This window comes from Styela clava, chromosome 15 (assembly GCF_964204865.1).
Source record: "Styela clava chromosome 15, kaStyClav1.hap1.2, whole genome shotgun sequence".
NCBI lineage: Eukaryota > Metazoa > Chordata > Ascidiacea > Stolidobranchia > Styelidae > Styela > Styela clava.
The window spans coordinates 17,190,629-17,217,936 of NC_135264.1; the positions used below are offsets into that span (position 1 = coordinate 17,190,629).

A 27,308-nucleotide genomic window follows, 5' to 3' on the forward strand; every position below is an offset into this window, starting at 1 on the left:
TGCTCTCTTGGCGCACTCTCCTTGCGCCTCGCTTCATGGTGGATTCGAACCTTCTATCCTTCGGCGTAACCATGTCACGCTTAACCCGGTGCGCCACCGCACCATCTCAAACAGACCGATGTAATCCGGGTATTTATCCCACGAGGAGCTGAACTTGTATACGAAATATAACTTTAATTACTACGAATCGCTCCCTCGTCATCCGATCTGGCGTAGTCAGTAAGACGGCCGAGAAGTAATCCTGTCGTTCGAGTTCAATACCAGACCCATGCACTCTTTTCTTCAATTGTCTTGGAATAATCGAGAGATAAGTATTAGAGGTTAGAACACATTCCTCGGCTGCCGGCGTGGCGCACTGACAATGACGCAGGTGAGGTGTTCACCTGGACCTGGGCTCAAAACCCAGGTGCGAGTTGCCGATGAAGGCGTCCTCTACTTTGACCTACGGGACTTGTCTCGTGGTCCGGCGAGGACGGTGATGTATCGGTGACTCCCCAAACCCCCAATGATCCTGCAGAGTCAGTGCGATGGACGCCACAGGGTGGCCTTTTTGCGAAATATATAAAAATAAAAAGCTTGGAAAATTTTCGAGCAGAGCGATATTTGCGCCTTTACCCTCTTGGCTCACTATCCTTGTGCCTCGCTCCATGGTGAATTCGCGAAACGATACTTTATATTGTGATTTTGCTCTCTTGGCGCACTCTCCTTGCGCCTCGCTTCATGGTGGATTCGAACCTTCTACCCTTCGGTGCATCCATGCCACGCTTAACCCGGTGCGCCACCGCACCATCTCAAACAGATCGATGTAATCCGGGTATTTATCCCACGAGGAGCTGAACTTTTATACGAAAAATAACTTTAATTACTACGAATTACTCCCTCGTCATCCGATCTGGCGTAGTCAGTAAGACGGCCGAGAAGTAATCCTGTCGTTCGAGTTCAATACCAGCCCCATACACTTCTTTTCTTCAGTTGTTTTGGAGTAATCGAAAGATAAGTAATAGAGGTAAGAACAAATTCCTCGGCTGCCGGCGTGGCGCACTGACAATGACGCAGGTGAGGTGTTCACCTGGACCTGGGCTCAAAACCCAGGCCCGAGTTGCCGATGAAGGCGTCCTCTACTTTGACCTACGGGACTTGTCTCGTGGTCCGGCGAAGACGGTGATGTATCGGTGACTCCCCAAACCCCAATGATCCTGCAGAGTCAGTGCGATGGACGCCACAGGGTGGCCTTTATGTGAAATATATAACAATAAAAAGCTTGGAAAATTTTCGAGCCGAACGATATTTGCGCCTTTGCCCTCTTGGCTCAATCTCCTTGTACCTCGCTCCATGGTGAATTCGCGAAATGATATTTTATATTGTGCTTTTGCTCTCTTGGCGCACTCTCCTTGAGCCTCGCTTCATGGTGGATTCGAACCTTCTACCCTTCGGTGCAACCACGTCACGCTTAACCCGGTGCGCCACCGCACAATCTCAAACAGATCAATGTAATCCGGGTATTTATTCCACAAGGAGCTGAACTTGTATACGGAAAATAACTTTAATTACTACGAGTTACTCCCTCGTCATCCGATCTGGCGTAGTCAGTAAGACGGCCGAGAAGTAATCCTGTCGTTCGAGTTCAATACCAGACCCATGCACTCTTTTCTTCAATTGTTTTGGAGTAATTGAGGGAAAAGTATTAGAGGTTAGAACACATTCCTCGGCTGCCGGCGTGGCACACTGACAATGACGCAGGTGAGGTGTTCACCTGGACCTGGGCTCAAAACCCAGGTCCGAGTTTTCGATGAAGGCGTCCTCTACTTTGACCTACGGGACTTGTCTCGTGGTCCGGCGAGGACGGTGATGTATCGGTGACTCCCCAAACCCCAATGATCCTGCAGAGTCAGTGCTATGGACGCCACAGGGAAATATATAAAAATAAAAAGCTTGGAAAATTTTCGAGCAGAGCGATATTTGCGCCTTTACCCTCTTGGCTCACTATCCTTGTGCCTCGCTCCATGGTGAATTCGCGAAACGATACTTTATATTGTGATTTTGCTCTCTTGGCGCACTCTCCTTGCGCCTCGCTTCATGGTGGATTCGAACCTTCTACCCTTCGGTGCATCCATGCCACGCTTAACCCGGTGCGCCACCGCACCATCTCAAGCAGATCGATGTAATCCGGGTATTTATCCCACGAGGAGCTGAACTTTTATACGAAAAATAACTTTAATTACTACGAATTACTCCCTCGTCATCCGATCTGGCGTAGTCAGTAAGACGGCCGAGAAGTAATCCTGTCGTTCGAGTTCAATACCAGCCCCATACACTTCTTTTCTTCAGTTGTTTTGGAGTAATCGAAAGATAAGTAATAGAGGTAAGAACAAATTCCTCGGCTGCCGGCGTGGCGCACTGACAATGACGCAGGTGAGGTGTTCACCTGGACCTGGGCTCAAAACCCAGGCCCGAGTTGCCGATGAAGGCGTCCTCTACTTTGACCTACGGGACTTGTCTCGTGGTCCGGCGAGGACGGTGATGTATCGGTGACTCCCCAAACCCCAATGATCCTGCAGAGTCAGTGCGATGGACGCCACAGGGTGGCCTTTATGTGAAATATATAACAATAAAAAGCTTGGAAAATTTTCGAGCCGAACGATATTTGCGCCTTTGCCCTCTTGGCTCAATCTCCTTGTACCTCGATCCATGGTGAATTCGCGAAACGATATTTTATATTGTGCTTTTGCTCTCTTGGCGCACTCTCCTTGAGCCTCGCTTCATGGTGGATTCGAACCTTCTACCCTTCGGTGCAACCACGTCACGCTTAACCCGGTGCGCCACCGCACAATCTCAAACAGATCAATGTAATCCGGGTATTTATTCCACAAGGAGCTGAACTTGTATACGGAAAATAACTTTAATTACTACGAGTTACTCCCTCGTCATCCGATCTGGCGTAGTCAGTAAGACGGCCGAGAAGTAATCCTGTCGTTCGAGTTCAATACCAGACCCATGCACTCTTTTCTTCAATTGTTTTGGAGTAATTGAGGGATAAGTATTAGAGGTTAGAACACATTCCTCGGCTGCCGGCGTGGCGCACTGACAATGACGCAGGTGAGGTGTTCACCTGGACCTGGGCTCAAAACCCAGGTCCGAGTTGCCGATGAAGGCGTCCTCTACTTTGACCTACGGGACTTGTCTCGTGGTCCCGCGAGGACGGTGATGTATCGGTGACTCCCCAAACCCCAATGATCCTGCAGAGTCAGTGCTATGGACGCCACAGGGTGGCCTTTTTGTGAAATATATAACAATAAAAAGCTTGGAAGATGTTTTGAGCCGAACGATATTTGAGCTTTTGCCCTCTCGGCTCACTCTCCCTGTGCCTCGCTCCATGGTGAATTCGCGAAACGATATTTCATATCGTGCTTCTGCTCTCTTGGCGCACTCTCCATGCGCCTCGCTTCAAGGTGGATTCGAACCTTCTATCCTTCGGCGCAACCATCTCACGCCTAACCCGGTGCGCCACCGCACCATCTCAAACAGAACAATGTAATCCGGGTATTCATCTCACGAGGAGCTGAACTTTTATACGAAAAATAACTTTAATTACTACGAATTACTCCCTCGTCATCCGATCTGGCGTAGTCAGTAAGACGGCCGAGAAGTAATCCTGTCGTTCGAGTTCAATACCAGACCCATGCACTCTTTTCTTCAATTGTTTTGGAGTAATTGAGGGATAAGTATTAGAAGTTAGAACACATTCCTCGGCTGCCGGCGTGGCGCACTGACAATGACGCAGGTGAGGTGTTCACCTGGACTTGGGCTCAAAACCCAGGTCCGAGTTGCCGATGAAGGCGTCCTCTACTTTGACCTACGGGACTTGTCTCGTGGTCCGGCGAGGACGGTGATGTATCGGTGACTCCCCAAACCCCAATGATCCTGCAGAGTCAGTGCGATGGACGCCACAGGGTGGCCTTTTTGTGAAATATATAACAATAAAAAGCTTGGAAGATGTTTCGAGCCGAACGATATTTGCGCCTTTGCCCTATTGGGTCACTCTCCTTGTACCTCGCCCCATGGTAATTCGCGAAACGATATTTTGTATTGTGCTTTTGCTCTCTTGGCGCACTCCCCTTGCGCCTCGCTTCATGGTGGATTCGAACCTTCTATCCTTCGGCGCAACCATGTCACGCTTAACCCGGTGCGCCATCGCACCATCTCAAACAGATCGATGTAATCCGAGTATTTATCCCACGAGGAGCTGAACTTTTATACGAAAAATATCTTTAATTACTACGTATTGCTCCCTTGTCATCCGATCTGGCGTAGTCAGTAAGACGGCCGAGAAGTAATCCTGTCGTTCGAGTTCAATACCAGACCCATGCACTCTTTTCTTCAATTATTTTGAAGTAATTGAGGGATAAGTATTAGAGGTTAGAACACATTCCTCGGCTGCCGGCGTGGCGCGCTGACAATGACGCAGGTGAGGTGTTCACCTGGACCTGGGCTCAAAACCCAGGTCCGATTTGCCGATGAAGGCGTCCTCTACTTTGACCTACGGGACCTGTCTCGTGGTCCGGCGAGGACGGTGATGTATCAGTGACTCCCCAAACCCCAATGATCCTGCAGAGTCAGTGCGATGGACGCCACAGGGTGGCCTTTTTGTGAAATGTATATCAATAAAAAGCTTGGAATACGTTCGCCCTCTTGGCGCACTCTCATTGCGCCTCGCTTCATGGTGGATTCGAACCTTCTACCCTTCGGTGCAACCATGTCACGCTTAACCCGGTGCGCCACCGCACCATGTCAAACAGATCAATGTAATCCGGGTATTTATCCCACGAGGAGCTGAACTTTTATACGAAAAATAACTTTAATTACTACGAATTACTCCCTCGTCATCCGATCTGGCGTAGTCAGTAAGACGGCCGAGAAGTAATCCGGTCGTTCGAGTTCAATACCAGCCCCATACACTTCTTTTCTTCAGTTGTTTTGGAGTAATCGAAAGATAAGTATTAGAGGTTAGAACACATTCCTCGGCTGCCGGCGTGGCGCACTGACAATGACGCAGGTGAGGTGTTCACCTGGACTTGGGCTCAAAACCCATGTCCGAGTTGCCGATGAAGGCGTTCTCTACTTTGACCTACGGGACTTGTCTCGTGGTCCGGCGAGGACGGTGATGTATCGGTGACTCACCAAACCCCAATGATCCTGCAGAGTCAGTGCGATGGACGCCACAGGGTGGCCTTTTTGTGAAATATATAACAATAAAAAGCTTGGAAAATTTTCGAGCCGAACGATATTTTATATTGTGCCTTCGCCCTCTTGGCTCACTATCCTTGGGCCTCGCTCCATGGTGAATTCGCGAAACGATATTTTATATCGTGCTTCTGCTCTCTTGGCGCACTCTCCTTGCGCCCCGCTTCATGGTGGATTCGAACCTTCTACCCTTCGGTGCAACCATGTCACGCTTAACCCGGTGCGCCACCGCACCATCTCAAACAGATCGATGTAATCCGGGTATTTATCCCACGAGGAGCTGAACTTTTATACGAAAAATAACTTTAATTACTACGAATTGCTCCCTCGTCATCAGATCTGGCGTAGTCAGTAAGACGACTGAGAAGTAATCCTGTCGTTCGAGTTCAATACCAGACCCAAGCACCCTTTTCTTCAATTGTTTTGGAGTAATCGAGAGATAAGTATTAGAGGTTAGAACACATTCCTCGGCTGCCGGCGTGGCGCACTGACAATGACGCAGGTGAGGTGTTCACCTGGACCTGGGCTCAAAACCCAGGTCCGAGTTGCCGATGAAGGCGTCCTCTACTTTGACCTACGGGGACTTGTCTCGTGGTCCGGCGAGGACGGTGATGTATCGGTGACTCCCCAAACCCCAATGATCCTGCAGAGTCAGTGCGATGGACGCCACAGGGTGGCCTTTTTGTGAAATATAGAACAATAAAAAGCTTGGAAGATGTTTCTAGCCGAACGACATTTTATATTGTGCCGTCGCCCTCTCGGCTCACTCTCCTTGTACCTCGCTCCACGGTGAATTCGCGAAACGATATTTTGTATTGTGCTTTTGCTCTCTTGGCGCACTCTCCTTGCGCCTCGCTTCATGGTGGATTCGAACCTTCTATCCTTCGGCGTAACCATGTCACGCTTAACCCGGTGCGCCACCGCACCATCTCAAACAGACCAATGTAATCCGGGTATTTATCCCACGAGGAGCTGAACTTGTATACGAAATATAACTTTAATTACTACGAATCGCTCCCTCGTCATCCGATCTGGCGTAGTCAGTAAGACGGCCGAGAAGTAATCCTGTCGTTCGAGTTCAATACCAGACCCATGCACTCTTTTCTTCAATTGTCTTGGAATAATCGAGAGATAAGTATTAGAGGTTAGAACACATTCCTCGGCTGCCGGCGTGGCGCACTGACAATGACGCAGGTGAGGTGTTCACCTGGACCTGGGCTCAAAACCCAGGTGCGAGTTGCCGATGAAGGCGTCCTCTACTTTGACCTACGGGACTTGTCTCGTGGTCCGGCGAGGACGGTGATGTATCGGTGACTCCCCAAACCCCCAATGATCCTGCAGAGTCAGTGCGATGGACGCCACAGGGTGGCCTTTTTGCGAAATATATAAAAATAAAAAGCTTGGAAAATTTTCGAGCAGAGCGATATTTGCGCCTTTACCCTCTTGGCTCACTATCCTTGTGCCTCGCTCCATGGTGAATTCGCGAAACGATACTTTATATTGTGATTTTGCTCTCTTGGCGCACTCTCCTTGCGCCTCGCTTCATGGTGGATTCGAACCTTCTACCCTTCGGTGCATCCATGCCACGCTTAACCCGGTGCGCCACCGCACCATCTCAAACAGATCGATGTAATCCGGGTATTTATCCCACGAGGAGCTGAACTTTTATACGAAAAATAACTTTAATTACTACGAATTACTCCCTCGTCATCCGATCTGGCGTAGTCAGTAAGACGGCCGAGAAGTAATCCTGTCGTTCGAGTTCAATACCAGCCCCATACACTTCTTTTCTTCAGTTGTTTTGGAGTAATCGAAAGATAAGTAATAGAGGTAAGAACAAATTCCTCGGCTGCCGGCGTGGCGCACTGACAATGACGCAGGTGAGGTGTTCACCTGGACCTGGGCTCAAAACCCAGGCCCGAGTTGCCGATGAAGGCGTCCTCTACTTTGACCTACGGGACTTGTCTCGTGGTCCGGCGAGGACGGTGATGTATCGGTGACTCCCCAAACCCCAATGATCCTGCAGAGTCAGTGCGATGGACGCCACAGGGTGGCCTTTATGTGAAATATATAACAATAAAAAGCTTGGAAAATTTTCGAGCCGAACGATATTTGCGCCTTTGCCCTCTTGGCTCAATCTCCTTGTACCTCGCTCCATGGTGAATTCGCGAAACGATATTTTATATTGTGCTTTTGCTCTCTTGGCGCACTCTCCTTGAGCCTCGCTTCATGGTGGATTCGAACCTTCTACCCTTCGGTGCAACCACGTCACGCTTAACCCGGTGCGCCACCGCACAATCTCAAACAGATCAATGTAATCCGGGTATTTATTCCACAAGGAGCTGAACTTGTATACGGAAAATAACTTTAATTACTACGAGTTACTCCCTCGTCATCCGATCTGGCGTAGTCAGTAAGACGGCCGAGAAGTAATCCTGTCGTTCGAGTTCAATACCAGACCCATGCACTCTTTTCTTCAATTGTTTTGGAGTAATTGAGGGATAAGTATTAGAGGTTAGAACACATTCCTCGGCTGCCGGCGTGGCGCACTGACAATGACGCAGGTGAGGTGTTCACCTGGACCTGGGCTCAAAACCCAGGTCCGAGTTGCCGATGAAGGCGTCCTCTACTTTGACCTACGGGACTTGTCTCGTGGTCCGGCGAGGACGGTGATGTATCGGTGACTCCCCAAACCCCAATGATCCTGCAGAGTCAGTGCTATGGACGCCACAAAAAGCTTGGAAGATGTTTTGAGCCGAACGATATTTGAGCTTTTGCCCTCTCGGCTCACTCTCCCTGTGCCTCGCTCCATGGTGAATTCGCGAAACGATATTTCATATCGTGCTTCTGCTCTCTTGGCGCACTCTCCATGCGCCTCGCTTCAAGGTGGATTCGAACCTTCTATCCTTCGGCGCAACCATCTCACGCCTAACCCGGTGCGCCACCGCACCATCTCAAACAGAACAATGTAATCCGGGTATTCATCTCACGAGGAGCTGAACTTTTATACGAAAAATAACTTTAATTACTACGAATTACTCCCTCGTCATCCGATCTGGCGTAGTCAGTAAGACGGCCGAGAAGTAATCCTGTCGTTCGAGTTCAATACCAGACCCATGCACTCTTTTCTTCAATTGTTTTGGAGTAATTGAGGGATAAGTATTAGAAGTTAGAACACATTCCTCGGCTGCCGGCGTGGCGCACTGACAATGACGCAGGTGAGGTGTTCACCTGGACTTGGGCTCAAAACCCAGGTCCGAGTTGCCGATGAAGGCGTCCTCTACTTTGACCTACGGGACTTGTCTCGTGGTCCGGCGAGGACGGTGATGTATCGGTGACTCCCCAAACCCCAATGATCCTGCAGAGTCAGTGCGATGGACGCCACAGGGTGGCCTTTTTGTGAAATATATAACAATAAAAAGCTTGGAAGATGTTTCGAGCCGAACGATATTTGCGCCTTTGCCCTATTGGGTCACTCTCCTTGTACCTCGCCCCATGGTAATTCGCGAAACGATATTTTGTATTGTGCTTTTGCTCTCTTGGCGCACTCCCCTTGCGCCTCGCTTCATGGTGGATTCGAACCTTCTATCCTTCGGCGCAACCATATCACGCTTAACCCGGTGCGCCATCGCACCATCTCAAACAGATCGATGTAATCCGAGTATTTATCCCACGAGGAGCTGAACTTTTATACGAAAAATATCTTTAATTACTACGAATTGCTCCCTCGTCATCCGATCTGGCGTAGTCAGTAAGACGGCCGAGAAGTAATCCTGTCGTTCGAGTTCAATACCAGACCCATGCACTCTTTTCTTCAATTGTCTTGGAATAATCGAGAGATAAGTATTAGAGGTTAGAACACGTTCCTCGGCTGCCGGCGTGGCGCACTGACAATGACGCAGGTGAGGTGTTCACCTGGACCTGGGCTCAAAACCCAGGTCCGAGTTGCCGATGAAGGCGTCCTCTACTTTGACCTACGGGACTTGTCTCGTGGTCCGGGGAGGACGGTGATGTATCGGTGACTCCCCAAACCCCAATGATCCTGCAGAGTCAGTGCGATGGACGCCACAGGGTGGCCTTTTTGTGAAATATATAACAATAAAAAGCTTGGAAGATGTTTCTAGCCGAACGACATTTTATATTGTGCCTTCGCCCTCTTGGCTCACTATACTTGGGCCTCGCTCCATGGTGAATTCGCGAAACGATATTTTATATCGTGCTTCTGCTCTCTTGGCGCACTCTCCATGCGCCCCGCTTCATGGTGGATTCGAACCTTCTACCCTTCGGTGCAACCATGTCACGCTTAACTCGGTGCGCCACCGCACCATCTCAAACAGATCGATGTAATCCGGGTATTTATCCCACGAGGAGCTGATTTTTTATACGAAAAATAACTTTAATTACTACGAATTGCTCCCTCTTCATCAGATCTGGCGTAGTCAGTAAGTCGACTGAGAAGTAATCCTGTCGTTCGAGTTCAATACCAGACCCAAGCACCCTTTTCTTCAATTGTTTTGGAGTAATCGAGAGATAAGTATTAGAGGTTAGAACACATTCCTCGGCTGCCGGCGTGGCGCACTGACAATGACGCAGGTGAGGTGTTCACCTGGACCTGGGCTCAGAACCCAGGTCCGAGTTGCCGATGAAGGCGTCCTCTACTTTGACCTACGGGACTTGTCTCGTGGTCCGGCGAGGACGGTGATGTATCGGTGACTCCCCAAACCCCAATGATCCTGCAGAGTCAGTGCGATGGACGCCACAGGGTGGCCTTTTTGTGAAATATATAACAATAAAAAGCTTGGAAGATGTTTCTAGCCGAACGACATTTTATATTGTGCCTTCGCCCTCTCGGCTCACTCTCCTTGTACCTCGCTCCACGGTGAATTCGCGAAACGATATTTTGTATTGTGCTTTTGCTCTCTTGGCGCACTCTCCTTGCGCCTCGCTTCATGGTGGATTCGAACCTTCTATCCTTCGGCGCAACCATGTCACGCTTAACCCGGTGCGCCACCGCACCATCTCAAACAGACCAATGTAATCCGGGTATTTATCCCACGAGGATCTGAACTTGTATACGAAATATAACTTTAATTACTACGAATTGCTCCCTCGTCATCCGATCTGGCGTAGTCAGTAAGACGGCCGAGAAGTAATCCTGTCGTTCGAGTTCAATACCAGACCCATGCACTCTTTTCTTCAATTGTCTTGGAATAATCGAGAGATAAGTATTAGAGGTTAGAACACATTCCTCGGCTGCCGGCGTGGCGCACTGACAATGACGCAGGTGAGGTGTTCACCTGGACCTGGGCTCAAAACCCAGGTCCGAGTTGCCGATGAAGGCGTCCTCTACTTTGACCTACGGGACTTGTCTCGTGGTCCGGGGAGGACGGTGATGTATCGGTGACTCCCCAAACCCCAATGATCCTGCAGAGTCAGTGCGATGGACGCCACAGGGTGGCCTTTTTGTGAAATATATAACAATAAAAAGCTTGGAAGATGTTTCTAGCCGAACGATATTTGTGCCTTTGCCCTCTTGGCTCACTCTCGTTGTGCCTCGCTCCATGGTGAATTCGCGAAACGATATTTCATATCGTGCTTTTGCTCTCTTGGCGCACTCTCCTTGCGCCTCGCTTCAAGGTGGATTCGAACCTTCTACCCTTCGGTGCAACCATGTCACGCCTAACCCGGTGCGCCATCGCACCATTTCGAAAACAGCAATGTAATTCGGGTATTTATACCACGAAGTGCTGAACTTTAAAGCTATTAGAACTTCCTGCAAATCCGCGAACTCTCGAGATCAACTCAAGGTTGAAGGCGAACCTGTAATGTAGGTAGCGATAGTGTAAGGGCAAGCGTGTTATGATTACAAGTTGTATACAGTACGTTCGAAACGCGGGGTCGCAATGTGTTATATCTTGTATTATATGTGTAACTTTCTCTGTGTTGTAAATACTGTGACGTGTATCTGTGAATATCTATATGTGATCCATGTTGTGTATACGTATATCTGAGAAATGTGTAGCGTAATTCTGTGTTGTCATGGCAATTCTACCGTAACCGATGTGCGCGCTTTTGCCATAAACAATAGTAATTTTGAAACTTTTTTCACTGGTTTTTCGGCCTCTCAACGAAAGGCGCGGTTAATTTTAGGGGAAAAGGAGAATATTTTTAGTATTTACGCTTTACTGATCTCGTTTAGTTAGGTGTGTTATAGCTATTGGGATAGGGACACGGGAGCTTGTAATTCCGGTGTTCTTCCAATAAACATCCGATGTCGTTTGTTTTAAGGTTCCTATTCCCACTTCCCAGATTCCTAAGTTTATAAACCCGTCCTAAGTTTCAGTTCAGAACGATTCGTAACTTTTGAATATTTATTTAACAAAATAAATTAGTTATATAAAAATGTCACTTGCTCTTAAGTAAAAAAAAATGCAACAATTAAATTTCATCATACAATATAGATTTTAAATCAACATTTCAAGTGAAATTTAAAGAAAAAGATCGTGCGGACTGGAACCATTTTTAGATCTCGGAGGTCAAAGGTCAGAATTTGTTTTTTCCTCCCACGCATTAACGATAAAGAAATAGTTGAAGACATTTGTGTATTTCAATGATTACGAAAATCCAATCAAACCCACCTGTCCAAATGCAAGTCTGGAGTAACACTTTTAATATGTAATATAGGGCGCAAAAAGCTGGGGGCGTGTCAAACTTTCCTACTGCCCTGGCAAGTTTGATACTGATGCTCCGGAAAACCAACTTATATTTATAGACAAATTTATAGATGAGAATAAATAAACTAAGGGTCATATTATTCAAATCCTCAAACTGACCCCCACAATGTACTACCCGGGGCAGATAACCCCTGACGTGCGCCTGAAAAATATTGAATCTTGTTTAGTTGGCAGTCCAGATTAGAGTCCAAAATAATAGGTACTCCTGAAGTATGCACACCAAGATGTCGCACAACCTGATCCCTAACCTGAGTTCAGGTTGTGCGCCATCTTGGTGCGCATACTCCAGATGGTCCAAATAATTATTTCAGCGTATTGTCTGAACAGCTGCGGGATTTCTCAGCGCCAAAAAATTAAATTATGTTTTTCTATTCTGTTTTTGGTTACCTGTTCGCCAAGTTAGGAACTAGTATTGGTGCATGGTTGAGGATGTCAAAAACTAATCTAATGTTTGAATACGTTGAAAATTGGTTTATTCGATTTAGTAAATGTTTGATTTTAGGGAGAATTTAAATGTTTTCATTGAAAATGTTTTTTAGTATTTATTATCTTAGGATCGACAAAATATTGATTTTTACGATTACGAATTTATAATGGTCTTATTAAATTTATTTTATTAATGATTATATAATTAATTATATTAATGAATTTATAAGGATTTTTTGTAAAACAGACCCATTTTGAAATACCATAACAAGATTCAAAATAATTCATTTTAGAAGAGAGGAAATATGAAAAGATGGTTTAATCAAATGACAGAAAAAAATGTGTATCTAGGTTTCTCATAAAATTGGCAAATTGAAACGAGTTGAAGATCTTTAGTGCTGTGAATTCTAAGCAATCCACATTTAGCAAAACAGTACCTTATGTGAAGTTAGCAAGTTCCTATTCAATATTCCATATTCAAAAAGAATATTTCAGGATGTGTTCAAAATTTGGGAATCTGAAATTTTGCTAATTCAATTAAAAAAATTTGTTTGGCTTCTGTAATAAGTTAAGAAACAGCTGTGGGAGGGGACTTACCCCATCCACTTCATCTCGCTGAATTGATATTAAAATCGGGATCTGTGGAAACTGAGAATGTTCGTCTGTTTGACATAGAACTGAGAGGTTTAACGATCGGTGAAAACAGAGTGGACGCTCTTTTTGGGGGGTAGGGAGTATTTTTGAGCGCCCCCAAGTGTACATCATCTGAGTTAGACTTGGATGGAGACACTACATTAACTTTGTGAAGCGCAAATATAAGTCCGTTGGATTTCGATAAAAATTCGGAGTCGCTTTTTCTATGGTTTTTTGAGACTGCAGAATTTTGTTCGTTACTGCGATGTGACTCTGTACTACTAGGTTGGCTATTGTCCTCGATTGAATGTTTGCGGACAAAAAATTCTTTTTCAGGGTTGCCATTTTGAATGACGTCGGCAGATTGTGCTCTCTTGTGCCCTATAGTGGATGCAGAATTGGGTTCTGACGGCTTCTGGTTTAAAATCGATTCCCCTGTGATCATGGGAGGGCTTGATGCTTCAGTCCGATTTCTGCAAAAAAATGGATTTTTTTAGAAAGTGCTCACTCAGTCATTCATGATACTACAATTCACAGCAGTTGAGCTTATGCAAAGTTTCGATAAATAAATATGAAATTCTTATTCCATCAGAGTCTGTCGACATTTAACCTATCAATACTAGTTTTTAATGAGGGATTGTAGCCTTAACCTATTTGTAACTCATAGGGAAGTAGGGACCAGTTCTATATTTTGTTGCATACAAAATGCAAACAAAGCGCTCCAGAAGTGTCTGTGCCAATATGGAGGTAACTAATTTTGTTTGCCTACTTTACATCAAGATGTGTAAAGGCACTGAAACCTATGTGCAGGCAGTATATTCACTTGGCTAACACAGACAGTCCCCGAACTCATAATCGAACTAAAATAAGGAAAATCTGAATAAAATTATGACCAGATCCTAACCTGGTACACATACTACGGGAGTACAAAATAACACATATAATGTCCCCCTACCTGTGTATATGTATCGGGTATCTTGTTTGTCCGATCACAACTTCATAACGAGTTATATTCTTCGGAGTAAAAACGTCGCCGTGTGGGGGAGGAGAGGCAGAAGAAAGCACTGAGGAGTTATCTGTGTATTGTTTTTGCTTTTTATGAGGTTTTGTCCCAAAATGTTTATGAAAATCAGCTCCAATGTCAATTTTTGACATTTTTTCCTCAAAATTTTGTCCTTTATTGGCGAAGTTTATCGAAGAATCGAATGTTTTCGACCGTTCCGACTTTTCAAATTGCCATTCTTTGACTGAATTTAAAAGTTTGTCTTCATATGATGATGTCATCCAGTCACGGCTGAGTGATTTTAGGCTTGTGCTGCTGGGTTGCCTTCCTTCACCAGCAAATTTGAATGACATTGTATGTAACGGAATGACAGTTCGAGCAAGAATTTTTTCGGGCTTTTCCTCCCCAGAACTGTTCACTTCACCCTGCTGAATTTCAGGCTGCGAGCCTGCTGAATTCTGCCTGCTTCCACCGCTGCTACTTTCACTCCCTTCAGCCATTGGTTCACCTCCATGCTGGACATGATACATCTTGGCTGTAAAAGAAAGGAAAACATCGATAATAAAAACACACTGGCAGATTAATGGGGGGGAATTCGCTTTTGGGGCTCAAAATATATTTTGATTATGAGTGAATACTTTAAATGTTTTTTAATCAAATAAACTTGTTTTTGTGTTTTGACATATAACTTATAGTTGACAATTCACCAGATAATTCAACAATATATATTCTTTAAAACTGCTCAATTTCGCAGCGTGCCAGAGGTTCAAGTGAATTTTTCATGATATCATAGTAAATCAGTATTTTACCTATAACTCTCAAAAAAAAAATACTCTTCATAATAATTTTCAAGAAAATTTGAAAAAATTAACAGATAGTAGAATATAATGTTGATATAAAGCACTCGAAACAACTAACAGGGTAAATAATCCCATATCCGACATGAAATGGTAACCGGACAAGAGGCCGTGGTTTGCCATATGGTTATGCTATTTTATCGGCTTTCCTCTCCCCCAGGATAAATATGTAAATCATAATGTACTTACCGTCATGTTTAACCCTGTATGGCGTCTGATAGGGAAATCCTGATTCACTTTGTCCACCAGGTGGTGACATATCTTGGAATGGGTTGTAGAGGGTATATTGCGGCCTGAAAGTGATTGAAAAACTTATAAAAGTATAGTAATAAAAGTCTATAGACCTGACATGAGCACTACGACCCACCCGAGGGCCAAATTCGGCACGTTGGGTAATATAATCTGGCCCGCCTGATACTACCACAATCAAACCAGAACCAAATTTTGATGTTTTAGCTGAATAATAGCTAATAATAATTTGTTGAGATTGCCATTAAATTTAGTTTTAACACGAGGCCTATTGTTTTCCACTGAAAAAATTGTTCATAAAATGTAACTTTTACGTCACACTCACATGGCCCGCCAGTCTCAGTGGGCAAAATATTAGGCCCCCGGTTCAGAAACCTTGCACTCCCCCCCCCCCCTACTATATACAGTGCGGTACTCCTGAAGTATGCGCACCAAGATGTCGCATAGCCTGAACCCTAACCGGGTAAACGAGAATATCAGGCAGAGACCGAAAACTTATCGATCGAAAGTTAGAGGATCCCCCAAAACAGCGCTCTTACTCCATAGTGACACCTTGTATCCCATCACTAATTAATCAATAACTCGCTAATTATACGACATAATTAATCCAAAATCAATAGGCTTCTGGTACGACATATACTGAATGCACATGCAAAATCTGAAGCAGATTCAATCTCGCTTTCGTGAGATATCGCGTGCATCTAACAGACAAATACCTATCAACATACTTACCGATTAAAATCGATAAGTAACAACCTGAGTTCAGGTCGTGCGCCATCTTGGTGCGCAAACTTCAGGAGGTCCTACAGTGCACCAAAAGAGTTTCGGGGATTACTAGAAAGCATCATGGCCTTGATATTGTGGTGTGCTAAAACATATGCTGTCTTATAGGTTATCATTCATTGCTGGATTCATCGCAGTTTAACAGAACAGGTGAACTATTTCCATACATGTCTTGGACAGATAACTAGATCAGATATCTTCATGCACGAGGAGCACACATGGTTCAGCTTCACTGCATGACCTAAGTCACCTTAACGACTTTTCTCTCTTCGAAATAAACGTTAAAAACCTATTTTTGAATCAAACAACATACTTATTAGGATGATTTCCCAGTTGGTATCGAATCCCGTAAACTTCTGCATATCTTGCCCTTGTTTCAGCATCCTGAATAAACACAAAATACAAGATAAATAAAGTAGGTAAACAAAAATATTTACGAGTTTCAAGTCCGTGTGTCCGGAACAAGTAAGTCGTCAACCATTCCCATCTAGACATGGACCGGTGAAGGGATAAGACGCTCGACATGGACCGATGAAGGGATAAGACGCTCGACATGCACCAGTGAAGGGATAAGACGCTCGACATGGACCGATGAAGGGATAAGACGCTCGACATGGACCGATGAAGGGATAAGACGCTCGACATGGACCGATGAAGGGATAAGACGCTCGACATGGACCGATGAAGGGATAAGACGCTCGACATGGACCGATGAAGGGATAAGACGCTCGACATGGACCAATGAAGGGATAAGACGCTCGACATGGACCGATGAAGGGATAAGACGCTCGACATGGACCGATGAAGGGATACGACCGTCGACATGCACCGGTGAAGGGATAAGACGCTCGACATGGACCGATGAAGGGATAAGACGCTCGACATGGACCGATGAAGGGATAAGATGCTCGACATGGACCGATGAAGGGATAAGACGTTCGACATGGACCGATGAAGGGATAAGACGCCAAGCTCACGCTTAGATGGCTTGTCTTTATTTTCAGTAATCATTAATTTAATTCTTCACCATTCTGAAAATACTAACTATACACGCACAAATTGAAAGAAAAGTGAAAAAAAACGCACTTCAGGGTAAATGGAGGCGGCGAAAACTAATTCTAGTTATCGCGCGACGATGCCTTTCTCTGCTTTTTAAATATGAAAATTCGCACTTTAGTTAAATATGCTTCAAAAACCTCCTAGACCTCATACAGTTATCTTATCCATATACAGGATGTGGTATGGTCATCATCTGAAATAAGGGGACATGTTTTGCACAATCAGCATTTCAGCTTTTTTTTATTCTCAGGGATGGAATTAAAAACATTATTTTGATAAAATATTCTTTAATTTGTCTTTCAAATGACCTTTGACACATGAAGGTCACTTACCCCGATTCCATTTTCATCCAGTTTTCCGAGCATGATCTCATTCTGTCTTCTGATCTTTTCTTCTTCTGCAAGTTTCATTTCTGCAAGTCTGAATAGAAAAGGACCTTTAGATTTAAGGCTCGAAGATTGGCGCATCGTGTTACGAGTTAGAAATACACTTGTAACCTCTGATTACCCTGCATGGGGATACCTTGTGGAGGATAATTATGTGCGGAAGGATTGCTGAACTCCTTGTCATCTGTAACCCCTGGTGCACTACAACTTTGCTTTGAGATAAATATGAAATTCCTATTCATAACATAAAAACATACACACTCTATATTTTTTGTGAAGTTGCAACTTTTGATCATGACAAGTGCTAAAAAAATTGAGTAAATTGAATAAATCGTAAAAATTATGTCGCAATATATGTTGCGAACTATATCTAACAAAATTATCCTATAAGTGTACTTTACATAAACACATCAAAAATCGGGCGGCCCCGAAGTATGTGCACCAAGATGTCGCACATACACCTCGAGGTCCGAAAATAGTATAAAAAATATAAAATAGAAATGTGCCACCCAGAAGCTCCCGGATTTGACATCTCTGCTAAAGTAACACATTAAAGGCAAATTCCAAAGTTAGAATAAATGTCACCTTCTTGCTGCTCTCTCCTGCATTCGTTCTTGTGCGTAGATAGGAATCCCTCCATTGCTTCTGTGTGTGTACCGATTCACAAATGTAGGGTAGGCCTAGAAAAATATTTGTTGTTAGTAATGTTGTAAGAGTACATGTATGCTGTGTTTGATCTATCTCTTGAATGTATGGAAGATCAGGTTTAGGCAATCTAGACATGATAACACCGAAAGTTGTACTTGTGTCAATCCCTCAATCAGTATTATGGAGTATGAGATAAGTGACTGAAAATAAAAATAGCTTGTGCCTGTAATCCACCCCTTTTCAGAAGAGGATTTTCAAATTTGTTCAGAAGAATTTCCTCACTCACTTATGAGTAGAGGAGACTCATCTCATAGTGAGCACTCATTGCAAGGAAAAAAATACCGTCTCCCAACGCATGCTCATTCGTAAGTGTGAGGAGACTCATCTCTGAGCAAAGTTAAGGACCAGTGTTCTCTCTAAGGTCTGGGCGTGTGCGCGCACTTAGCTTTCAGAGGCTGCGCACACGCATAGATTTACTGCGCACAGACGTATTCCGATGTAATGTAACAATGTTCTTTTTTCACCCTTTATTTGAATTCAAATAAAACCATCTGTTACAATCAATTTCATTTATTATTTTCCATGTATATTCATTGTTATCTACTGATAACATATAGCCTTCAATAAAGCATTTACAATCTATAGAAAAACTTATTGAATAACCAAAATTTTCTTAATAAGCCCACTTATTACCCGGTTAGAACGCCAAAATTTCTCCATTGGTTTTTGCACAAATATTAGTCATTTCCAAAAAATTGCGCAAACACCAAAATTTCTGCGCACACATACTACAAAAATTAGAGGGAACATTGTTAAGGACTATAGTCATGCGAGAGCTGTTGGCTCAAAATGTAGCAATAGCATATTTCGAAAGATAATCTTACCTTAGTTCTCTGATCGTCCTTGTTTTCTCCTTTCTTGGAATTAGCAGGCAGAGGTGCAGAGATGGACTTCATATATCTGAGTGTAAAGAAGGAATATTTATAAGAAAAAATCTTCCTGAAATAAACATGGGAATCATATCCTATAACACAGTGGTTTTCATGGTACGCGGAAGCTTTTTAGGTGGTACACGAGCAGATTGAATTATTGCAACTTTTGAGGTGACTAAAATAGGTCGACCACGCTATATCTTCCATACTGTATGTATGCGTTGAATTGGTTTAAGCTTTATAGCGCTACCGGTTCTTGTCTTGAGATCGCCCGCCACCGTCCACCTAAAACGAAACGATGATTAAAGCCTTCCAGCTATGACGGCAGACGATGCCAATTCTCTCGCTATTTTGCACACAATTAATACGTTGTTGCTGCATAAAATTGATACGTTAAAACATTGCACGGAAGGTAAAATGGATATGGTGACTCATAGCGCGATTTTTGTGCCATTGTTTCCAACCCCGAAAGGGAGTTTTGTCAGTGGCATACAGCCGGTAAAAGGTTGAGAACCACTGCTATAACACAATATAATTGAATCATCTTTTTATCTTTCCCCCTCTCCCCAATATCAAACTGCGATACTGGGTGTATCTAAAATCAATCTTGCAGCCTATTTTGGTGCCTATTTTTCAAAATTTTCAAAACCCCCCGCCTTTACGCGAGTTTTTGGTCATTCTGCTTTACCGGCACGCGAGTATCCTCGCCTTGAAATTTTGGCCCGCGGCCAAATAAGTTTGGGAACCCCTGCTCTAAGGTGTGTGCGCGCGCACACAGCTTTCAGAGGCTGCGCACACATATAGATTTACTGCGCACAGACGTATTTCGATGTAATGTAACAATGTTCTTTTTTCACCCTTTATTTGAATTCAAATAAAACCATCTGTTACAATCAATTTCATTTATTATTTCCCATGTATATTCATTGTTATCTACTGATAACATATAGCCTTCAATAAAGCATTTACAATCTATAGAAAAACTTATTGAATAACCAAAATTGTAACAAACCTCGGCCTTCTCTTCCTTTTTTTCTTCTTTTTCTGCCGATTCGAACTTGGTTGCTCTTCAGGCATTTCTGGTTCCGATTCACTGTCGCTGTCAGAACTTGTGCTGTGAATAAAAACGAGAATAGTAAATGAGCGTGTCCGGGTGATTATGGATAAATGGGCTTCAATTTGAAGCTTGGCATTGATGGCATTTGTTTACAGGTCATGTGAACACGCTCTGAAATAAAGAAGACTAATGTCTGAGCAAAGTAAAGTTACAGGCAATCACTTAAATGCTACAGAGAGAAAGAGATTATTTTGTGGAATTGCAGGTTAGTAAATACTGATTGACACAAGATTGTCAATATAATCAGCAAAACAGCTTTGGTGGGTGAATTCCATATAACTGGAGTTTTTAAAAAACAACTTTGGAATAAAAATGTAATTTCACTTTGAATGAGACCTTTAAATTATATTGCAAACAAGAGAGCAATACTCAAACGCATGAAAATATTTAATGACCACATTGGAAATATACAAAACGAAATACTTACTCTGATTCAATGGCTATTTCCTTGAAATTGATTTGCTCCAACAATCTAAAACAATTTTCATCTAATTCAGTAGATTTCTCTTCATTTTCCTGGTTTTCAGCCTCTTCCTTCATCTCTTCAGGAGGTCCAGGAATAGAAGTTTCAGTTTCTTGAGTTGATTTCAGTATTGATTTGTCTGTGGAACCTAGAAGCAAGTGCTAGAGCTGTAAATTATTTCGAAAAAGGAGCCGTCGAGCCTGGGCTTGGAATGTTTGCATTGGAGTCGAAGCCTTGTTTTCTTTATCGAGTCAAAGTTTTGAATTCCCTGTAGCTAGATTTCAAACTCTTAATGAGGATAATAAATTCCAGATTTTATATAGAAACTTGAAGGATAAAATTAATTAAATAAGGCGTATTCTTTTCTGTGGGAGACTCATAGACATGCTTCAAAATGTATCCTTCACCGCAAATATCCCGTAAGTAAAATGAGTTATTTATGTTTGATATTCAGTTCAAGGTGAATCAGAAATCATACAAAACCCAGATCATTTGGAACGTATTCTATAAAGAACTTGACTTCTGTGAAAAGCTTCCTAGAGGAGTTCCAGTTTAAATAAATTGTCATATAAGTAATTCAGATATTTCTGAATTCTGTATTTTTTTAGGATCATCCACCTGTTACTCCAGCTTTGTTCTGCTGTTTGATTGGTTGTTTACTGCCATTCTGTTTCCCTCCCTCTTCATCATCAGAAGCTCTGAGAGCAATTGGACGTTTTGTGTCTCTTTGCTGTTTTGGACTCTTGGATTCTAATAGGAAACATTATACCATGACATTTAGGTGTAAAATGACAACTTAAATTTTGAAAAACCAGGGGCCTCCCCACCTATCAAACCATCAAGTGTGGCCCATGTAAACAGATTTTTCCCCATCAATCATGAAATCCCAATCCGACAGTAAATGTTTAGAAAGGGCTCTCACATTGTAAAAATACACGTTTTTTTCTTGCCTTTATTACTGTAAGGCTAAGCAATAGCTTTATTTCATTTCTCAAAAAGTAGCTTATTTTCTACATATTGATAATGCACTATTCATAATCGGTATGTAAAATTGAAAAGAGCATTTCAGAGTGAAGTGAGAGTATGATCCAGTACTAGTTATCAAGCAGAGCTAACATAAAGTCATGCTAAAACAGTACATACCAAGTTCATGCATCTGAAAACCTTGACTTGGCTGATCCCATCGTCGACATAGACTGGTAAAAAGACAGGCCATGGTTCACCATATGGATAAGCCGGTTCCACTACATTTGAACCCACGTACATTAGAACCCATGACCCCTATGGAATTTTTTTTGTTTTTCGGATAGTTGAACTCATACTAACCCTAACCGATGGGTTTGGGCACCCGCATATAGATTGAACCCGTGGATATACACATGGGTTCAAATGTACGTGGGTTCAAATGTACGGTCACCGGATAAGCCGTCTTATCACCTTTCCTCGCCCCCGGGATAAATATGTAAATCCTAAGTCCTAACAAAATAAGCATTTCCCACCTTTATCCATACTTTTGGTTTTACTGTGGCCAGTTTCACTGCTTATTGTAGAAGATTGCTGCTGAGTGGCAGGAGCTGATGTTGATGGGTTTTGCATTATTTGTGGATTTGTTTCCATCATCTGCAAACAGAACAGTGTACAAATATATCAACACAAAGACTGTTTTCTAGGCTTTTATTAACTTAAAGATTACTACTATACTAAAACAAGATAAAGAACAAGTTACAAGATGTAGCAACCTTGAAGTACGCTAACCAAATAAAACCCAAGATTTACCACGCGACTATTAACATTTCAGATCGCTCGGCGATGGTGCCACGTTGGCCACATTAGGTGGCGCTAATTCAGTTTCATCACATAACACAGTTTCAAAAACTGTGTTCTCCACTCCATCATCAGCTTTCCTCTCCCCAAAATAAATATATAAAAAATCCTGTCATGTCTGTGCTTTTAGGATAGGATAGGATTTACATATTTATCCCGGGGGAGAGGAAAGCCGATAAGACGGCTTATCCATATGGCGAACCACGGCCTCTCGTCCGGTTACCATTCCAAGTCGGGTATGGGATTAGATATATTGTTTGTTTTCGGAAGCATGGACTTGGTGGTGGAGGAAGCCGTAACCGACCATCGGTTACGTGAACCACCCAACGACGGCGAGGAGTCCAGCAATCCTCTCGCACATAACCATCCCTGCATGGGATTCGAACCTGCGAACCCACGCGGAGTAATTAGAGGTGCGGTGGCAAGCGTATTCTTAACGCTTAGCCCGTTGAGCCACACCGCCGCGCCATTTACTCACATGTTGTGCCAAGTCCTTAGTCAACTCCATCACAAGCCTTGATTTAAGTAGCGGGTTGTCTAAAACTCTCTCGTAATCTAAAACACTCTCGCAGAGAGAACGACCAATTGAGAGAAAATCTTCAATGTTGAAATGCCGCCCAGAATCCCTGAAAAGATTTTGTAAATAAGTTCAAGAGAGAGTAGAATCAAGTATGATGCCCTAAAAGTTGTCACATTGTGCAAATCATTAGGCATCCCACTATAGAAGGGATGGAAAAATTACGCCCCGCATGCCAGATCAAAGGCATCAAAGCCCATCAGAGTGTTTTCACCTTGTTAAGCATGAATTGTTTGAAGATAATGGGATTTGTAATCTAACAGAATAACACTATGAATTTGTTTGAAGATAATGGGATTTGTAATCTAACAGAATAACACTATGAATAGTGATGGAATGATAAACAGGGGGCCACGAGTGCTAAAAGCCCCCAGTATGGGGCTACAAGCCATAAAAGATTTGGAACCACCGATATTTTAAATTTGAATGCAAACTTTCTTAACCCCAGTACTGTACTGGTGAAACTATAGTTAAAAGTGCTTCAGAAGTGGCCCATCAAAGTTTTCTCGTCCGGCCCACTTATGTCTGCTGTAATTCCAACTATAGTTTTTATAGATATAAATATTGCCATAAAGAACCTGATTGTTACCTACATTGCGCTTCATATTATAATATAAACATTAGCCTAGCTGTTGTAAATAAACTGGCTCACTCAGATAAGCAATTGCTCACCCATGCACCATACTAGATATCGGAAAAATCTATAAATATGTTGAAATTTCACAAAAATTACAAGTCATGAATTAACAAATTTCCCTAAGAACTGACATTTATATCACAAGAAAATGAGTCAAACTTTATTAGTCAGTCACATTTATACTAAAAATTGAATTCGGGAAAATTTAACATTCATCCCGATATTAATATGACAGATTTTTGAATTATCATCATAATAAGTTGTAAAATTTTTGATTTTTTCAATATAAAATTAATCTTGTTTAGAGAGACTAAAATTGGTATTTACCATTTTTTCTGCATTGTCCCTGAGAATGAGGCTTCGAGAGTAAAACTATTAGAAATTCCAAATTGTCTAAACATGACAACACGTCCCGTTGATTCTTTACATTTTCTTACCGCATATTTGCTGCCGTGGAAAGAGAATCTGAAGATAGAAATGATGGTAATTAAGAGGCAGTCAGGATGCACGGTACAAGCGACGCTTCCTCACTCGGTTGGCGCACTCGAATGTTTGAGGACTAAATTTCCGTTTGAGTACTGCAGCATTTTTGACTAAAATTTTTTGGTTGACTACTGAATTGTTCGAGTATTGAGTTGTTAGACTACCATCGCACACAGAGCACAGCCAGAAATTTTGGAAATCAGAAAGAAGGGGTTCCAGAAATTCCTGACTGCCTAGTTAGTCCGCGGGATCACCGGGTCCGCCAGAAAATGTGAGTTTAAAATCTTGAGTGTCTAAGACAGGGAGGTTCAAACCCAGGTGGCCCGCCACTTCATTATCTGTGGCCCGCGTCACATTCGGAGACATGTGGCCCGCCAACAATAAAAAAATTAATTCGTGGCCCGCGGAGCCGACAACCTTGGACCACCGGGTCTAAGAGGTGATTAGGCTTCGAAAATTGCTATGCTTGATACCGAAAAATGCCCTTTTATTACATTTCAGGGAGAGGAAAGCCCTAAAATGACCTAATCATATAGCAGGCCACAGCATTTCATCAAGTTAGCATGTAAAGCAGGGGGTGGGCAACATACAGCCCGCGCCGAGATTTTGACCGACCCGCTGACTGTATCCAACCACACTCTGTAATGTTGTCCGACGCATCATTTTTGAAAGTTGCCGATCGCTCTACTTTCATCGAACTGTCAGTGCGAGCTGGTGAAATAAACAATTGCCTTAGTGTACAAACAATTGCGTTAGCACACTTGTAAAACAAACAAAATAAGGTCAAAGTAGAGGGCGTTGTAAACATAAATATAAATGGATTTTAGAAATTAGGTTTTATATTAAGTTTTATTAATCATGGAACATCCCAAGAAACGTAAAGTTGACAGAGAGTGTCGAGCATTTAACAAAGATTGGATACCGAAGTATTTTCTGTAATAATCCGGCCCGTCGAGAACCCCCATTTTCCCACATCTGGCCCGCCTACTAGAGAAGTTTCCCACCCCTGATGTAAGGTAAGGGAATAGTCAGGTAACTTGTTAGTTCTTTCAGACACATGGACTTAGCTTTTATAAATTTCTTTAGGTTGCTTATTGCTTCAATTAAACAAACCTTTCAGGTGATCTTTTATGCATCAACCACGGAAACAATCTTTCTTCAATAAAATCTTTTGCACAATCTCTCGGACTTCGGTCATCAGGATCAACATTTTTACCTAAAAATAAAAAATTTAAAGTTTTTAAGACAGAATGCGAATGTTAAAATTTTTGAATTTGTTTGAGAATTAGGTTTTCAAATCATAGATTGAGGCAATATTTAAATTCAATAAAAAATCAAAAATACATGATTTTTCGCATTTTTTTCAACATGGTGGATCTTGAAGGTCAAACCAACTCCCTCCCTTCTTATTTTTTAAATGTAGAAAAAAAAAATTTCTGTATTCATAGCAATCTTTCGTAGATTAAAATGTTTTTCAGGTCCTCAAGACACTTGGAAAGCTTGACATTTTAGAACCTTCCATTTGAAAACTCCTGGCTATGCCACTGCATAAGCCCTGCGATAGTTAAACTGACAAATAACATAAATTTTTCCAATAATTATCCACTTACTATTCTTCCCAGTATATAGAGCTTTCCTTTCACATCCATACATGAAGACCATTGGCTTCCTGCTGTGGCCGTGCAGATCACAATACAGGATGATCTTAAAAGAATAAATATGCAGGGTAAGTGTATTGATGATTTAATTGGCTGGTTTTTGGGGTGTGGTGGGGGTATGGCATACCTCAGAATGAGATTATTTCTGAGAAAGCGAGCGCAAGTTTCCGCAACTTTGTAATCATTGCGTCTCTCACACTTATTACTGATCGATTTTAATCGGTAAGTATGTTGATAGGTATTCTGTCTGTTTGTCTGTTAGATGTACATGATATCTCACGAAAGCTAGATTGAATCTGCTCCAAATTTTGCATGTGTATTCATCATAGCTCGGGCCAGAAGCCTATTGATTTTGGATGAATTATGTCGCATAATTAGCGAGTTATTAATGAATTAGTGATGGGACACAAGGTGTCAATATGGAGTAAGAGCGCTGTTTTGGGGGATTCCCTAACTTTCGATCGATAAGTCTTCGGTATCCGACCAATATTCTCGTTTGTTTACTCGCTTGATTGAGGTTTTGTTTGTTGCTCTTTACAGAGTTCAATGGGCTTACCTAGGATACGATTTACATATTTATCCCGAGAAAGAGGAAAGACGTTATTACGACTCAACCATATGGTGAACTCTGGCCTCTCTTCTGGTTACCAGTTCATGTCGGATATGGGATTAGTCAGCCAGTCATTTGTTTCCAGATACATGGAACTAGCCAGATCAATTGGTTCATTCGGTGCTGGGGTGTCCCAATTTTTATTAAATTTCAAATTAATCATTTTTATTCAGATTAACATTTCTTATTTGTGGTTGATATTAAATAAAATATTTTGCATTATTGCATGAAGAATATATATTGTCTCCTTTATATATAAATGAGTGAGAGTAACTTTGCTCAGAGATGAGTCCATTTTGCTTCCGAGTGATTCCATAATGGAATTTAATACACTCACCGAATTCGATTTAAGACTTTTATGGGATCAAGAAAAGTTTGTTTCTCGTTTACAGAGATTTTGAAAATCACGATTTGTCGTTGCGGCCGATCTCGGTTAACCAGAAATGAACCAGCGTAGCGGAAGCTTGCTGGTCTCATAACCCAGAGGTCGATGGGTCGGAACCGTCCTTTGATACCATTTGTTAAAGCGACTCCAATGTATATTTAATAAATGTCTTAATCAAACAGCAATGAATGTCCAAATCAATAACCAAAGTAACACATACAGACATAAGCAACACCAACTGAGCTGTGTCCCAGACCACTGAGAGCACATCACCTTCACAAGTGGTTGGTCATGATCAGTCACCTGCAACTGATGACATTAAAGGTCATTCTCAACCATCTGGGAAAATACTAGTTGCCAGAAATACAGTTAATAACTTGCCTCTCAAGCTATTTCGAAAAAAAGTGTATAAAGACTGCTCATAGACATTCATATCTCCAAGAAAATATAATAAAAATTCCATCTTGCACTAGATTCTAAAAATAGACGAGGGCACTTGTAGCATAAACATAGACAAATGAGTTAAGTGTTTTCAATATTTACTGAGAGGATCTCAAGTGTGCTTTTCTTTGACAACTGATGCGTCCACACTGAAATTTACGA

General features: G+C 42.7%; 1 protein-coding gene across 4 annotated transcripts in view; it reads right to left on the reverse strand.

The window, feature by feature from the left end:
- Window positions 1-11,598: 11,598 nt before the first annotated feature.
- Window positions 11,599-27,308, reverse strand: part of LOC120334341 (uncharacterized) — a 44,674-nt gene continuing 28,964 nt past the window's right edge. For all 4 annotated transcript variants that reach the window (XM_078120494.1, XM_078120497.1, XM_078120496.1 and 1 more), the window contains 15 exons: window positions 25,663-25,756; window positions 25,166-25,268; window positions 23,897-24,034; window positions 22,834-22,981; window positions 22,031-22,151; window positions 21,150-21,281; window positions 20,496-20,679; window positions 19,964-20,065; window positions 18,904-18,979; window positions 17,957-18,051; window positions 17,318-17,405; window positions 16,240-16,310; window positions 15,084-15,187; window positions 13,990-14,572; window positions 11,599-13,507 (listed from right to left, as the gene is read on the reverse strand). In XM_078120494.1, the coding sequence (XP_077976620.1) occupies window positions 13,009-13,507; window positions 13,990-14,572; window positions 15,084-15,187; window positions 16,240-16,310; window positions 17,318-17,405; window positions 17,957-18,051; window positions 18,904-18,979; window positions 19,964-20,065; window positions 20,496-20,679; window positions 21,150-21,281; window positions 22,031-22,151; window positions 22,834-22,981; window positions 23,897-24,034; window positions 25,166-25,268; window positions 25,663-25,756 (2,538 nt within the window). In that variant the 3' untranslated portion in view covers window positions 11,599-13,008. The remainder of the gene's footprint in view (window positions 13,508-13,989; window positions 14,573-15,083; window positions 15,188-16,239; window positions 16,311-17,317; window positions 17,406-17,956; window positions 18,052-18,903; window positions 18,980-19,963; window positions 20,066-20,495; window positions 20,680-21,149; window positions 21,282-22,030; window positions 22,152-22,833; window positions 22,982-23,896; window positions 24,035-25,165; window positions 25,269-25,662; window positions 25,757-27,308) is intronic.